We start from the raw sequence: 15,692 nt of genomic DNA on the forward strand, positions 1-15,692 counted from the left end.
CTGCTTATCTGTAGAGTGAAGATAATAATGACCCACTAAAAGAACTGCAAATAATTCTATAAATACCAACATAAAAATAATATAATTACTTGGCCTGGATGTAAGACTTTAGTTTTTATCCCAGAGTTTATACATCTTTCTGCCTAAATAATGTCAGGTTCAATTTTTGTCAGTTTTTTTTTTATGTGCATGCATGTGATAGAGTGAGCTTGTGTTTAATTTCATATATAGCCAAATTTGTATTTACTGAAAATGAACCTTCTCTTTCTGATGCTTATTGTTCAGTCTGCAATACGCCGGGTCCTAGATTATCACTCTAACTCCTATTGGCAGCACATAGTTTAACACAGTGGAGGAAATGCTGAGAAAGAAGTGGGGATGTAGAATTGGGGGGAGGAATAGATATTTCTAATTTCTATTTAAATGATAACTCTTCTTGCCTGTTAAATAAGACTATGCTTTTATTGTTTCATAAGCCTATTGCAATTATATTAACTATAATTAAGCAATTCAAATTGGATCAGCAGGCACATAATAGCATGCCAAGAAGTAACAAAATGAAGGGGCTCCTTAGTTGTGTTTTATTGTAGATTCACTGATTCACATTGAAATTGTCATCTCTTTTGTGATATTTCCAATAATTTTGTAGGAAGTATTTATAAAACTGTATTCCTTTAGTGGAATAAAGATTACCTGTTTCTGTAATTATTCTTGGTTATCACGCCACACTTTCTTAAGCAGATGAAAGGAAATAATAATTAAGCAATAAAAAAATTTGCAGAATTGGAATGACTGTTTCTTTGTGAACTCAGAACAATCATATATTCTCTTCAATTTCTTCTTTTTAAAATTCATGCCTAGTAAATATGTAGACTGTTTCTTTTTTTTAAAGATTTTATTTATTTATTCATGAGAGACACACAGGGAGAGAGGCAGAGAGACATAGGCAGAGGGAGAAGTAGGCTCCCTGCTGGGAACCTGATGTAGGACTCAATCCCAGGATAAGGGAGAAGCAAGCTTCATGCAGGGAGCCTGATATGGGACTCAAACCTGGTACTCTGAGATCACGCCCTAAGCCGAAGGCAGACACTCAACCACTGAGCCACTCAGGTGTCCCATGTAGGCTGTTCCCACGATGATATTAATGATTCAGACTCAGACGTGTGACTTCCATGTTTTTGTTGGTGTGATTTGGCCTATAGCCAAATGGCTGCCTAGAAATCCTGGTTAATAGCCAGGGCTAGGTAGCAAGGGACAGTGAAATGGACAGGAACAACCTTGAAGTTCCAGCCAGTTCCCCTGTGCTATGTGACTATTGTTGTCTTGCCTTTTGCTCAGCTAAAGTGGGGGAATAGGTGTTTGAATTCTTCAATGTAGCCTGAGCAATATTCCTAACATGTATTCTATGTTTTGTTGAATTCTCACCTGACTAGGCCTTCTTTCCCAGTTTCCATTTCCTTCTGCTCTGACATTGCCCCCTTTGATTCTGTTGGATGTTGATGGTTGGGATTTGTCGTCAGGTCTCTGAGTGAATTTTTCTCGGAGATTTTATCTATGAAAAGGAAACAACATATATGACATGTCATATATGACAGAAGAATATATGCCACTCCTGATAAGCTATATTGGACAGCATAAATTACAGAGATGCTGCTTGTTTCTACAAAACAGTCTTAGGAATGTTTCCCCTGGGTTATTGCTAAACAAAGTAGGACCTTATACAAGAGAAGTTAACTTCAGGCTAATGAAAAATATACTTAAAGTTGGTATATTATGTAATAAAAAGTTCATATAGTATATTTCTTTTTGAAATTGCAAAGCTGAGATTAATAAGGCATAATCATTCAAAAGGTATTTCAGTCCTGCTAAAGCATTATTCATAATTTGTGGCTGAAACTGAAGCCTCATAAAATTCAGAAAAATAAAATAGGCAGAAGTGATGTCATTGACATTATTGTAGAATTTTGCACTCTAATTTTTTAATGAAACCAAATCTTTGTTTTTGGTTTCATCATCCTTAGCTATGACATCTTTTCTGAATAAGCAATGCAAACTAATGTACTAGCTTCAGTTTCCATCCAAAAATTAAAACTTTCCCTTCAAGCCCACAAATACATTTTCCAGTTAATAGAGTTTAAATTGTAGTGTACCAAGAGAATAATTAATTCACTGGTAAATATTTGGGTTATAGAGAAGATTTTAATGAAAGTAAATGACTTAATATAAAAAGAATATATAGGAGGAGTAAATAAATAGAACGAAAAAAATTTAATGGTTTTTCAGTGTCCACAGCTTCTAATTTATTTTTAATTAAATGCACTGTGGTTAAAAATTAGAATCAATGCTCAAATCATAACTTTTTTTTTTGTAATATATTATAATTGGACAAACTGAAGCCAATCCAGTTTTGAAAATCTGGATTCACAAAATGATAAATCATGGGGCAATCACTTTCACAAACGTTTTCACCATATAAGCCCTTTAATATGAAAATTCGTATGATCCATCTAAAATCTTCCAATGTACAAAACTTTTCAGGAACATGTTTCAGGAATAAAGAGAATCATAAAATGGACTCACTACTTAAAGTTTTAAAAAGTTTATGACTAAGAAAGCTTAAACCTCTGAATTTCCCAAAACAAGTTTCCTTCATTATGTATCTCCTACCTAAATTTACTTTGGAATCATAGTAGTTTTGGTTAGAAGATAGAAACCACAGTAGTATGTTTAAATGAGAAATCCCCAAATTCTTAACTTTACTTAAGATACAAAGGACTGTTACTGTAATCGTGTCCTTGGAGTCTATGTCTAAAGACTATCTTCCAGATGAAATGTTTCCGCATGTATGGAATCTTACTGAGAGTGCAAGATAGGCTCCTTTTTATACAAGCATGTGTGGTACACTAGGAGCTTATCAGTATTGAACAGATTTCAGAGTAAAAAAATTGCACTTTCAAAATGTCATTTTGTACTAAGAGGCTTTTGGTCAAAATAAAAGAGAAGGATCTATTTTCCCTATGTACTTGGATCAAGCCATATTTTCCCATTTCTCTTCAACCAAAAATAGCGTTTTTCAGATCTCTAACATTATATCACATATTGCTGCCTAGGAAAGTGACAGCCAAATCTTTTTCCTATATCCACAAACACTAGAGTAATTACTGTAAGATATTTTAGAGCAGAGTTCTTAACCTCTGGCCACAGATATTTAGTGCACTCATGGATTGAAACTTTTGAGACTGTATGTTGCTAAACGCATTTTTTACATGGAAGGATATAAGGTTAACATGAACTCCTCAAAGAAGTCTGGGCCAAAAAAGGGTTATGAACCATTGTGTTCATATATTATTCTAGGAGCACTTGTGCCCCTCCCCCCAAATTAGTACTGAAATAGAGCATGAGATATAAGCAAAAGAATCATAAAAAAATTCCTCCTGAATATAAAACATGCAGAATCTGTAAAATAGAGTATTTCTTAAGAAGTTTTTATTGACTATTTCTTATACAGGCACATAAATATAAGCTACATCACATACTTCCATTACTCATTCAAGCTATAGCGTATGTATTACACTTACAGTACTACTTTTCTGCTAGTATCAATTAAATGACTGACCGTTCTGTAACAGTTCTTTTCTTCCCTTCTAACAGAGAATTTCTGTTTCTCATCATAATATTTGGATTAAGCTAACTCTGAGTAGATCCTTGTACCTTACCGGATCTTTTCTAGACATATCAACCTCTTCTAAAATGACACTGCCTCTAGTATGGCAAGTCTGGGCTATTTAGAAATTAATTCCAACCTAATTGGCATTGTGGATAAACATTTTAATTACAAAATAAATCCTTAATTACAGCTTGGTGATGAAGATGAGAAACCAGTTACTGCCCATTCTTGGATGCAAAGCAGAGCAACTTTAAACATACTCATGAGAACTTAAAACAAAAGGATCCCTGTCAACTATGTTCAGTGTGGGTGTCTTTTTAACCATGCAGCATGTTATTTGTTTGTGGGAACAGATGGTCAGATTGTTTGCATCATCCTCATCATGAAAGAAATCTAAAATACACGGCAAATCTTGGTCTGGCATCTGGGTGAAATTCTGTCAACCTCACATTGTAGTTTTCCCCAGATTCACACATGGACAGCAGGATCCTCTCTTTTGTAGCTCCCCAAATGAATAGTGCAAGTCTTTTTTGCCAACTGTGCTCTTTGCACATTGGGTAGCAATTGCCAGATCTCATCAGTACACTTAGTCAAATTCTGCCCTGGGATGTATGCCCATGGCAGATAGTAAAATCTGAAGTCAAAGTGTTCTGATATGGTTGCTTTTATTGAATGTGCAAGAATGAGTACTGAATTTGTCCTCTACACACCTGGCTGATTCTGTCTTTGGCCTGGCAGCATCTTACTTTGGGCCTCTGTAATACACTTTCAAACTGCTTGGCCCCCTTGTAGCAGCAGGTTCTGGAGACCTGTGCAGGTGTGAAACATCTGCTTCCATCTTCAAGTGAGGAAATAAGTGATGCAGAAAGCCATTAACCTTCCACATTTTATCAGTGGCACTAAATAATTGCTGGGAAAGGAGGAATCCAAAGAACCTAATTTGGGAATAAGGTTGTGAATTAGACAGGTGTTGGTTCAGTTGGCTTTTTTGGGATGGATATAGAAAGGAAAAGATTTAAAAATGCTTTCATTTGTAGGTTTGATGTGGGGGATGATATCACTTGGTTGAATTTTTAACTCTCAGAAACACCAAATACATTGTGGGTTCTGTTTCAAAACCAAATCTCCTTTTACTAGACGCCAACAGTATTTGAGTAATTAGATGTTAGGTGAAGTAACAAAAAACTAAGTCTTACTATTCTGATTATATGCATAAGTGATACTATCATTTCCATCTCAATGAATGAACATTTGGAATAAAATAATAAATAACACAGTTTTAAGAAGTGTATAATTTATGATTATTCTCTGGTACTCAAGATTGTATTTTTGACTCAGCCTGTATTTAATTTTGTAGTTACTAGAATATGTAGTGTTCTTACAATAATTTTAATTGTAACATTTGACCATACTTGAAATTTTATTATATCTTTGTGGACTGTCAAATGACATGGAGGAAGCTGACAAACATATAGCAATGCATAATAAAATGGAGCCTAAAGGAGTGTTCTAAAATGTCACAGAACTTGAGAAAAATGTAGTATTTATATTAGAAATGCTCATGCAATCTATAAAAAATCCAGAGGAGAAGGAATCAGAGTAGGTAAGAGTTCTGGAAACCATCTCATAAGGAATGGTTAAGGAATTTAGGGTCTCTAGCTAAAGTACTGAAGATCAACTAGTGACCTAGCAGTTATTTCAGATTCTTTGAAGGGGTGTTGCATAGAAGAGAAAAGACTTATTTCATATATACCAGAAGGCAGAAGAAAGATCCATCAATGGGATTACAAAATAGAAAAACAAAATTCCAAACATTCCAACAAATAACTTGTCTAATAGTGAAACAAATGACTTTATGAGGCAGTGAAAGCCCGGTTGCTAGAGGTATACAGGCACAAGTTGGAGCCTGCATGAAGGGAGGTAAAATGGGGTCCTGGCATTGAGTTAGCGGTTATAAGTCCTCTAGTCAGCTTTAATGTGCCAGAAAGTCCTGAAGGGATTTTTGTATTTATATTTACATCATTACAAATAAATGAATAAATCAACAAACAAAAAAGACAGATCCATCTAAGGTAGCTTTGGTACTGTATCAGGATGAGGGATCCTGTCTTCTCTCAATGTCATGCTTAGTTTCAGGTGCTTTTGTACTGGGATTAATTCATCTAGAAAATACATCTTTTGACAGGAATTAAGGAGTGTGGTGAGTTACTGGTACTGGGTACTAAACAGAACTCTAATCCTTACATCACTAATTCTCTGGGTTACTCTGGGTAAGTTGGTTTTCTATAACAGTTTCCTCATCCATAAAATGAGAAATACTTTTGTCATGGAGATTTCTGTGAGGATTAGATAAAGACTCCATTCAAGAAAAATGCAATATAAACACAAAGTGTTCCACCAGCCTGACTAGGGTAAATTGTCTTTTTTTTTTTTTTTTTAATATTAACTCTTTCAGATCTGCATAGCATTGACATATATGAGGCATGCAGGAACTTTTATTTACTTAAAAGTGTTTCAGGAATCAGGAAAGCAGAATGCAACTTTCTCACAAATAAGCTATATTCTTTGGCAGAAAAAAAAGCCTAAAAACATAGTTTGATTTAATTGAAGTATGCAAATATATTTAAATCATTCAAACTATAAAATATATGGTATTTTATCAGAATATTAAAAAATAAAAATAAGAAACATCCTATTGGTTGGAATCTCTTAAGCTTTCAGTTTATAAAACAGGTGGAAACCAAGGAGTTTTTCCAGTTAGTATCTGGTCTTCTGTTTGATATTTAAAACAAAGTGTACTAGGTAATGGGTATTAAGGAGGGCACATGATGTTATGATCACTGGCTGTTGTACTGATGAATTATTGAACACAACTTCTGAAACTGATGATGTGCTATATGTTGGCTAATCGCATTTAAGTAAAACAAAACAACAACAACAAAACCCTACCCCCCCCCCCCCCGCCAAAAAAAAACAAGTATAATCTCTATGGCTAACTTTTCCTAGCTCACCAGTTCTCCTTACCTCTCCATCTTTAGCAAGGCAGCTCTATTCCATATTATTCACAGGAATGGTTATTGATTGTGCGTACAGATGGGCACCTGACCCAAAGAAGGTGGGTCAGTCCACAGTGGGCTGGTGATCTGGGTGGTGGTATGATAGGCTCTGCCCAGTGGGAATAATAGTTGCTATCTAAGTCAGTCAGACTATTCTCTCTGGAATTTAGACTGGGAAATGAGTAGATGGGAGTGAGAGCAGTCCAGAGTAGATATGTAGAGAGAAATGCAGCAGTCATGAGAAATGAAGCCATGTCGACTGAGTGAGAGGCAGAGAAAGAAATTATCTCTTAGGGCTGGCTCTGTCTCTTGAATGGTTTTCCAGTTCCAATTATCCACAGGTTTTCTTACCCTTGAACCCTTGCCACTGAAGGTGTCCTGATTATGTCTCTCTGTCCCTTGCCAAATCTGCATGGTTAGGAATTTTCTTCATCGTTTCAAATTATAAAGCATATCATATTTATCTTTTTTTCTAGACTAAGTTTTCAGAAATTTCACATGCTGTGTTTATTCATTTCTCATTTCTTTTGTTCATTATCACATCAGGTATTTTGAAAGAATATTTCTTATTAAGCTTAATAACTGTAATTGTTTACAATATAAGGCTTTTTCCCCCTCTTCTTTTTCTTTTTGGATGAAGCAGAAAAATATGCTTGAGTAGTTTTGATGAAAAGTTTCATTCATTTTGTTGTTGTTTCTATATTCCTGCCTTATCCTTTGATGAGAACTGACAGTTACAGAAAGTGGACTACATTACTAAAATTAGCCATAGTACCTCCTGTGTGTGGCAATCGAACTGGTTGATCTTTTATAGGAAAACCTTTACTGATTCTTAAACATTAAATTTCTGTACATAGTCTGGCTATTTCCTATTCCATACAAGGCATATTACATTTGTATAATTGTTACTGTCAAGGACTAAGTAGTGTTTTCTTGTTTAAACAAGCTAGGAATTTCCTTTTCCTGCTATATTTAAAAATTAATATACTTTATTTTTTAGAGTAGTTTTAAGTTCTAGAACAGTTTTCAGCTTTCCAGATTTCTGTCCAAACTGGGTTGGCTGAGTTCCAGCCTAGGTCAGTTTGGATGGTGGTAGGAGACTGGCAAGGCCTGTGATACCTCTACAGACCTGGAAATTCGTTAGACTTGGAACCTGGAGATCTTGGCTGTTAGCTATTTGGCACAGGAGGTCCAGTGAAGACACCACACTTCCAGTCTGTTTGCAACACAAATTTGAGATGGAGGGCACAAGTGAAGAGAAAGGGAAGAGTAAGAGGATAAGTAAAAACATTGCTGGATTCAGAATCTTTTCTAGGGTTGTCATTGTTCATGCATATGAACAACATCAAGTACCTATCATGTGGTTAGTTAGAGGTCACAAAATGATCCTATGGGCTAAATTTGACAAGATTTCAGTTTTTATTTCAGTGATTTAAAAAGAGAATATTCAAACATTTAAAAAAGTCGACATTTAAAAATTGGGAGATTTCAAATTAAAATTTATATTTGCAGTCTCTCTAGACATCTGGCAGCTCTTGCCTCTCATCCTCACATGGCAGTGATAGGTTGGAGCCAAGTGGCCTCTCACCTTTTTAGATAGGGCATGCATGATCCTCATTTATACTATCTGACTTCTATCAACATTGGAATTTATCAACTTCAATGCTAAATGTTTTACATATATTAACTAATTTAATTTGTACCTATAACCTAGAAGATTGATGACAGTATTATCCTTACTTTAAACATGAGCAGACTAAGACTTAGAGATGTCAACTATCTTGACTAAAGTCACTCAAAGATATTAAGTGGTAGAGATATAATTTGAATTCAAAGTGTGTCAAACTCTAAAACCAGTGCTTATTCTGGTATAATATACTGCCAATATACTGAATTCAAGTTATTGATTGGAGTAAAACTTCCTATTTCCTATTTCTTTTTTGTTACTTTTTTAAGGACAAGAGTATTTTAAAGTCATATATATTGGTCTTCCATTCCTGTAGCAAACAAGCTTAATTTTTTTGTTTGTTTTTTTATAATAAATTTATTTTTTATTGGTGTTCAATTTACCAACATACAGAATAACACCCAGTGCTCATCCTGTCAAGTGCCCCCCTCAGTGCCCGTCACCCATTCACCCCCACACCCCACCCTCCTCCCCTTCCACCACCCCTACCTAGTTCGTTTCCCAGAGTTAGGAGTCTTTATGTTCTGTCTCCCTTTCTGATATTTCCCACAAATTTCTTCTCCCTTCCCTTATATTCCCTTTCACTATTAGGCTTAGAACAACACTGTTTTATTGTTTTCCAGCTTCTAGAGGCTGCCTATGTTCCTTGGTTTGTGTCCCTTCCTCCATCTTCAGATTGCATCATTCCATTTTATCTGCCTTTGACCCTCCTGCCTTCTTCTTATAAGAACCACTTAATTACATTGAAGCCTTTTGGGTAATCTTCCCATCTCATGATCCTTAACTTAATAACATCAGCAATCCCCCCCCCACCCCATGTAACATACAAATTCATAGTTTTTAGGGATTAGTGTATGGAGGTCTTTGAGGAGCCATTATTCAACCTAGTATACCACACTAGCTATGAGCACCTTTCATCCATTTCCATACCAAGTCACCTTACGGTATCATAAACTATTAGAGAAGTCATTTACATATCCCTTACTGGTACCAAAACATTTTTTAAAGAAGGATTTAATGTACTATATAAGTGAAGTGGAAGCCTAAGAAAGATGATTGTAATCAAAAGAGGACTTTAGAAAGTTATCTTTATTTGAATCCAAAATGTATTACGTTCTTCATTTCCATGGCAGATAAAAATTAAACCATGCTCTGCAGAAGATAAGAGTTCTATAATCAGAAATCAACATCTGCAGATATTGTGACATTGCACCTGCGTGTTTTGAAGTGAAGAATATAAAAATACCAAGCACATATAAAAGGCTATCTTTAAACACTAATAATTTTGCTTTTTCAAAACAAAATATCTTAAATATAACTGTTATTCCTATTAAAGTCTTTGAAGACATGCTACGTCTGCAGATTTAAATGAAACTATTTTTTTCCTTTCCACCCAAAAAGCTTCTCTGTTAAATGAAGCTTCCACAAGAGTTTTTATTACCAGCTATGAAAAATTAAGCTTACAAATACACTTCAAAAAAAGTATAACAAGGATAATAAACTTGTCATCTCAAAGATGTGATCCTTGGTTTCATACCATTAATGTTGTATTTGTATGTGAAAAGAACTGTAGATTTGAAACCATCACTATTATAAAATAAGTCATAATGAAACAGAATGGTAGCAGAACATACAGGTGTATATGTCCAGTGGTTACTTAGAAAATATTGGACAGAGTCTTCAAAAAGGAATTGGGTCTGCTATGGAATTACCGATACAGGAATGAGTAATGGTAACCTTAGGAGTAGATGAGATTTCTAATGGAGAGTATTTAAAGGAATAAGAGCGGAGGTCTGACCATTGAAACTTTAAATATATATAATTCACAACTATTTTATTATTTTATAACCCTTATGTGAAATTATATTGTTCATTATATGCCTATGTTAACACAGACTTGGCCCATATTGTTCACTACTGTATCTTCAGTCCATAGAACAGTGCCTGACACACAGTAGGTAATAAAAAAGCATTTAAATAAATAAATAAATAAATAAATAAATAAATAAATAAATAAATAAAGCATTAAAAGTGATGGAATGGAGAAATAATGTTTTTATAAACATTCAGATCTTTAAGGTAGCTCAAGTGTGATTTATTCTAGGTGACTAACCTAGTTAAGGTAACACATTTAAGAGAGATATGCATTTTACTTAATTTTTTTCCTACAGATTTGGGTTCTGACCTTGCATTTTGGCATGTGATTCTTCAAACGTGACTGGAGTCATCTTGGTTTGGAGAGATTTATTTTCACTTTTGTTTTCTCCCTTTAAGAAACAAAATAAAGATTGTACATGATGAATTTACATAAAAATAAATTTAAAGGTAAAATAGAGCAGAATTTTTTATTCAAAGATCAAGCAAATCATAAGTTTGTCATTTGTTTATGGTATACTACAAATGATAATTCTTGTATTTAAATGAATATTCTTGGCTTTATTATTTTTATTAATAATAATTATATTCAATTTATTATTGAATAATCAGCCTTGACCTTCACAGCTTGCAGGCATTAGGCACTCTCCTTTTTTTTTTTTGGCAGTGTGGTTGCTGCATCTCCCTGGCACATGTTCTTCCCAATTTCAGTCCCACTCCCTACAGCCCTAGTATTGGTACTGGTATATGTCCTTAGTAGTAGAACTTTAAGTGATGGAGAGAAGAAAGTAGTCTAGTTTCTTAATTCAGAGCTCTCTTCTCTTTCTGATTTCATTTGCGTCTACCTCATCATTTGTCTGAGCATCTAAGCTTTCCTTTGAAATGTAGGTGTGTCTCACTGGGTGTGGCCAGTGTGTGTTTGAGGATGTCCCTTATGGGGATAGAGTGAAATAAAATAAAAGGTTAGAACACAGAAATGTTGGCTCCGAAGCAGTTCATAGTCTAGTAGGGGAAACAAACACACACAAATGTAAATGCAAGGAAATGTTATAGGTGATGAGACAATGTCTGTAGAGGATACAACAGGGCATAAAGGTGGAGTGGTCAATTCTACTGGAGTAGAAGGAAATGGAGGAGACCATTAAAAGAGACTCCTATTACAGGAGACTGTAAAAAGGAAGTGGCTCTTGGTTTTATAAATCAAGATGATTTTCTTTCTTTCTTTCTTTCTTTCTTTCTTTCTTTCTTTCTTTCTTTCTTTCTTTCTTTCTTTCTTTCTTTCTCTTTCTTTCTTTCTTTCTTTCTTTCTTTCTTTCTTTCTTTCTTTCTTTTTCTTCTTTTTTTTTTTTTTTTTTTTTTCAGGCATAGAAAATATTCCAGGCAGAGGATGTCTAAGGTATGATTGCATACAGGTTGGGGAAAACTAAAGTAGAAGTGGTTGAATGGGAAACAATATGAGAAAATAAGACTATAGCTAAATAGACAGGGACAGAGGCCTTGAGAGTCTCATAAGCTTTGATGTGGAGTTTGACATTGTTTATAGGTACTGTATGTCAGAACATTTTAAACTGGAAAGTAAATTAATCAGATGATTTAATTTAAGCCTCACAGTAACCATATGTGTTAGGCAAGACAGCTATTATTATTCTTGTTATTGAGTAGGAAATTCATTAAGTAGCTAGAAAGATATCCCTGGATATGTTATGAAGCCTCTGACTTCAATCGAGTACTTTTACATCATATGATGCTATTCATAAACATTTTCATCACAGTCTTTTCATGTATACATATGTAGATTTGTGTGAATGGTCTTATTCTATAGTATGAGAGTCTGGGTTCATCTGAGTTTGCAAGTCTTGATTTATTGGTTATTGACAAATGGAAGTCACCTATGATATTTTGGGTTGAGAACTAACTCCTAGATGACACTTTAAAAGAACAATGTAAATTGATTTATTCATTCTTGAGTATCTTCCCATAGGCCTCAAATCATCTATTTGTATTTCAGAAACTTGTTGTTTAAATGCCATCTTAAAAGGTTATATTCTGGGATCCCTGGGTGGCTCAGCGGTTTAGAGCCTGCCTTTGACCCAGGATGTGATTCTGGAGTCCTGGGATCAAGTCCTATGTCAGGCTCCCTGCATGGAGCATGCTTCTCCCTCTGCCTGTGTCTCTACCTCTCTCTCTCTGTCTCTCATGAATAAATAAATAAAATCTTTAAAACAGGTTATATTCTGTGGATAAAAATATAGTTACAACTTTCTGTCATTTTTAATATTTAGCATTTTTGAAACTAGAGAAAAGTTCTATTTCCTCTACCAACATGTTATTACATTTAAGAGTAGATGCAAATAATTTCCCAAAATATGCCATTTAAAATATATTTCAATGCCAGTCGACTTCATGTTAACATCCATACATGAGTATTGTCAGAATGTCATGGGATATACACAAGAGTTGTTCTACCTGTGTCTAGTCTAAGTACTTCTCTAGTATTAATGTTTCTGAAGGAAAGACAACCCTGTAAGGAGTTTGTTCTTTTTGCCTTCTCTCTAACATCCCTTTATCCTGCAAGTAGAGTATTTAGAAAGTTGATTCAACTAATATTCATTTGTTCCGAGTAAGTATAGCCTAGAAATTTAGCCCTCAGGTGCTCAAGTCCAAGGTTTGCCAGTTGTCTGTAAGCAGCAAATTATAATAGGACTCATGATTATTCTGAAGATTTCATACATTAGTACTTGGAAAAGGATAGTACCTTGCCTGGCACATAGTAATTATTGTTAGCTATTATGTTCTCTGAGAGAATAATATATTAGTTATTTTTATGTGCTCTGTGGAAAAATAATTACGATAGATGGGGGTTAAATATTGCAGTGACTTTCCCAGCAAGAAACACAAGAGTAGCTGAAAGAAGTACCCAGTTCAACAATTGTGACACTCCTTGAGTTTTTAAACATATAAATATTTTTCAAAGTGTGGGATTATTCATTTTAGGATAAGAATTAGAAAGAAGTCAAGAGCACTCTCATGAAGCAATATTAAGCACATCCTCTATATCTGCTCTCCATTCCTAACACAGTCAATGTTAATTAGAAATAAAAGGCAGATTTTCCAGGGCCAATGCTAAGTAATCTCAGTATTTTCTATACTCTGGGCTCATTTAAGCCTGAATCATTAGACCATGCTATTTTAGTCCCTGAGGTACACTCCTGCTTGTACTTGACATCTCTCATCCAATTCTTTTATATGAGAAAATAATTATTGCTCTAAAAATCTTACATAGCACTTTTAGGTAAATCCAGTTAGTAATTTATGAAAATTGTTCTATAGACAGTTGTAAGTGAATATTGATCATGTAATGATCACTTTGGACTTAAATGTCATATAAACACAAATTATATTTATAATAATAATTACATTTGGGAAGTCTCTACCATGTGCTTTATATATACTATCTCTGGTTTATACAACAAGGCTACACATGAAGAAATGAGTAGACCTAGAACTTATGAAAAATACTTGTTTAGAGCAAGGTTCCTCCACTTCGGCAGTGCTGAAATTTTGAACTGGATAATTCTATGTTCTGAAGGGCTGTCCTGTACATTGTAGGATGTCTAGTAGCCTCTTTGGCCTCTATTCATTAGATGAAAGTAACATTTCTACCAACCTGTGACAACCAAAAATAACTACATACATTGCCAATTGTCCGAAGTGGCAGAAGTGTTCCCTATCAAGAGCTCCTGGTCTAGAGCAATTATTGTTAAATTGTAGTTTACCTTCACCAGGATGTTTGACATTCTTTGTTGAAACAAATTCATAGAGCCCATTTAATACTTGAGAAATTATTTAATTTTGGATGATATAGAAGTGTAAACAATAATGAGAAGTCTTACTTGGCTTTTCCAACTCCTAATGCAGTCTTCTAAACATTTATTAATCTATTTTAAAGCAAATATACATAGTATATATAAAACAATGGTGATAACACCCCGAAGACAAACAGTGCATGACCCAAATGGTAGCAGGTGAAAACAGTAAAGCAATTTTACATATCACAGTGTATATCAGAACACTGGACAAAAATCTATCACTAGACAAAAAAAGATAATAATCAAGACTGATTTAGGAATATAAGTAGCATACCTGTCTTGTAGATTGCTGAGGCTGATTGCTTGGATCAGGATCTTGTTTATTCTCATCATTCTCTTCTCTAGGCTTCACCTTGTTGGATTTTATTGTCAGTGATTTAAACATTTTCTCTGAGGTGGTTCTGAAAACTTCTGTTTTTACAACTCTGTCTCAAGGTAGAGAAATGAACTTTGTTTTTCTTTTCATTAGTAGACAAGCCAATTAGTTGTTTAATCGGGATTTTGTTCTGGTTAATTCCTAGAGGCAACTCTGTAGCTAGTCAGGGCTTTGGCTTAAAAGCAGCAAATTACTTCTGCTTGGGTGATTTGAATTCTGTTTATGAACTTTAAAGAGTCAAAATGCCCCTGAGAATAGTTTATAAGTGGAGGATTAAACAAAACTTCATTGTTGATTTGAATTGTTTAAATGTGATCACATTGCCCATTGGTTTTATTTATTTTTCTTTTCTAATTACCCACCTACCCATTTGTATGCATCTAATTTAATCAAAGTAACATGCAAATGATTAAAAAATAATATGTGCATAAAGGCTTATAATAAAAGGAACAGTTCATTCCCCCAAAGTTCCCATCTCTAGTCCTACACCATGAGATAACTACTTTTTCCTTTTTCTGTTCTTCTGGTGTTTTTTTTTTTTTCATAAGTATTTTATTAATTGATCAGATTAACAGAACTCTTAGAAACTATAGTGGAAAATGAGACATACTGCTTTGCATTCCCAATAGCCTAATGTTCATCTCAGATTCATAATGATGATTATATTAGAACTAAGCAGAGTACGTTAATTTGCTAGGGCTGCCAGAGCAAATTACTATAGACTGGATGACTTAAAACAATGGAAATTTGTTTATCACAGTTTGGAAGCTAAATGTCCTAGATCAACAAGTCAGTAAGGTTGGCTTCTTCTGAAGGTCATGAGGGAGGGAAGTATTGTAGGTCTCTGGCTTGTAGATGGCCATCTTCTCTCTATGTCTTCACTTTGTCTTCATCCTGGTCATGTTTCTGTCCCAATTTCCTTTTCTTATAAGGATGCCAGTCATATTAGATTAAGTTCCACCTCACTGAGCTCATTATAACTTAATTACCTCTTTAAAGACCCTAACTCAAATATGGTCACATTCTGTGGTCCTGGGGATTAGGAATCCAATATGAATTTTGAGAAAATATAATTCAGCCTGTAACAGAGACAGTGTATTTGATAAATAACAGTTTAGAGTATATGTATTTCATTGCTCAGAAGCAATTTGTTCTAAAACTT

At 34.5% G+C, this 15,692-nt stretch overlaps 1 protein-coding gene across 1 annotated transcript in view; it reads right to left on the minus strand.

The window, feature by feature from the left end:
• Window positions 1-14,563, minus strand: part of CNGB3 (cyclic nucleotide gated channel subunit beta 3) — a 143,173-nt gene extending 128,610 nt beyond the window's left edge. Inside the window, 3 exon segments of the mRNA NM_001003030.1 lie at window positions 1,426-1,552; window positions 10,596-10,677; window positions 14,429-14,563. Of these exon segments, the coding sequence (NP_001003030.1) occupies window positions 1,426-1,552; window positions 10,596-10,677; window positions 14,429-14,539 (320 nt within the window). The 5' untranslated portion in view covers window positions 14,540-14,563.
• Between the last annotated feature and the right edge of the window lie 1,129 nt (window positions 14,564-15,692).

Source organism: Canis lupus, chromosome 29 (genome assembly GCF_011100685.1).
Source record: "Canis lupus familiaris isolate Mischka breed German Shepherd chromosome 29, alternate assembly UU_Cfam_GSD_1.0, whole genome shotgun sequence".
Lineage (NCBI taxonomy): Eukaryota > Metazoa > Chordata > Mammalia > Carnivora > Canidae > Canis > Canis lupus.